General features: G+C 37.2%; 1 protein-coding gene across 1 annotated transcript in view; it reads left to right on the forward strand.

The window, feature by feature from the left end:
* The first annotated feature begins 782 nt into the window (after positions 1-782).
* MAPK1 (mitogen-activated protein kinase 1) overlaps positions 783-1,835 on the forward strand; it is a 56,010-nt gene continuing 54,957 nt past the window's right edge. The window contains exon 1 of the mRNA XM_014518931.2: positions 783-985. Coding sequence (XP_014374417.2) covers positions 783-985 — 203 coding nt within the window. The remainder of the gene's footprint in view (positions 986-1,835) is intronic.

Genomic DNA, 1,835 nt, shown 5'->3' on the forward strand with positions numbered 1-1,835 from the left:
CTTCCTAAAATAAGTATTTCCTCAAAAAGGTGAAAAATAGGAAACTTGATTACATTGCTGTTTTTGTGGAAATGCAGAGCTCTCTTTTACACAAGGTGGTGTCTGTAGTGTTTTTCTTGCCTGTAGACCAGAATGTTTCAAATAGGTAAAGGTACTTTAGTCAGTGGGTTTGGAGGTAGATTTCCAGACCTATTTATGCTTGCATGGTACAAAGGGTGCTGAAACCACTTGCAGTTTTTTCTGGCTGAGCCTTCGCTTATCATGAGGGAATTACCTGGTGGAATTAGGACAGTAATAATGACTCCTGTACCTCTCTTGTAGTTTTGAGGTCCCACAGTGGGGATGGCTGAGGATTCTTGAAAAGTGAAGTCTTAATATTAAGAAAAGTGAAATACATGAGTAGAGGTACTTAAACATCTGAAAAGATTGTATTAGTAAATGTTCATAATGCTATTAATGTAGCTGCATGCTCTTTCTGAACTGCTCAGCTAAAGAATATGGAGAAACAAGACTTCTATTTAGAGCAGAAAACATAATATAGTTCTGTGCAAACTTGAATGAATGGTAGTACACATGAGAAGTAATAAAGAGTAGTTTATATTGGACAGCTTAAATATGGAATCAGTATGGAACCTCCCAGCAAGTAATATTCCATGGTGGTTTTTTTTTAATCAAAGATAGTTGTGTTGCTGTTTGTTTAGAACAGTGGCTACAGACATCATCAGGTTTGTGATAATGGTTGTTTCCAGATGTTGCATAGAACATGAAACTCCTGCATAGGCATGCTTTTGCTATTTTACACAGACCAGAAAGAAAACACAGTCAAAAAATTAGTCAAAAGATACAAAACAAGCAGCAGTATGGAATTTGCAGGTTACATGTCTCCTACCCTTTTCTCTTCTGTGTCCTTTTTGAATGAGAAATTGGGAATTCAGTTTTTACTCTGCTACTATGGCCCTCATTTGTCTTTATCCTCTACCTTTTGGTACGTCTCCTCCTCTTTTACTTGTTGTAGTACTTGCCTCCTGGCAAGGTGGGGCTTTGGCCAAAAGAGAGCACCTTGAAAGGTATGGCTCATCACCCTTTGATTCCAATTCCTGCATTTTCCAAAGCCCAGGCTGCTTTTCTAGAACCATGAGAACCCAAAACTGATTATTTTAATGCTTCTTTAAGTTCTTTTGATATGCTTTGTTTTTTAATCAATTTCAGTGCAAGTCTTGTAAATTTTATCGTGATTGCTATTGGCAGGGGATTCTCTTTTATTATATTCTTGAACTGTGTACATCTTCTGGTTTGTGAACATTTTCTTACACTTGAGCTTTATATAGCAACTTTAAGGTATGCATTTAATTTACATCTTTGGTAGTGGTGATGTGACTAGAACTAAAAAGTGATTGTGCAAAGACAGTGCTGATCAGGAATCCAGGTTTTCAGTTTGCTGTGGAAAAACTTGGAGTTTCTCCTTTTTAAAATCAGTGTGTAATGGCTGTTATCTTCTTGTCTGTTGTAATTGTGCAAGTACAGTGCAAAAAAAAAGCCTGTTCTTTCCCAAGTGCCTGGCACCTGTTGCTCTGTTGAAGCCAATGGTCTCAGGGTGCCTGATTAGCTTTAAAAATAAGGCCCAAAATTTATTTGTGAAATAATATGTTTGCTTCCTGAACAAGTGAGCTACTAGAAATGTATGCCTACTAAGTCTTTAACTTTTTTGCTGAATTAATGGGAATTGGACAATTATTCCATGCTGCTGTCTGAAAGAGAATTTTCTTCCCCCTCGCATCCCACAGCTTTATCAGAAAAGTTGGGATTTTTAAACAGAGAAAAATCAGGATTCCTGC

This window comes from Alligator sinensis, unplaced genomic scaffold (genome assembly GCF_000455745.1).
Source record: "Alligator sinensis unplaced genomic scaffold, ASM45574v1 scaffold570_1, whole genome shotgun sequence".
Classification (NCBI taxonomy): Eukaryota; Metazoa; Chordata; order Crocodylia; family Alligatoridae; genus Alligator; species Alligator sinensis.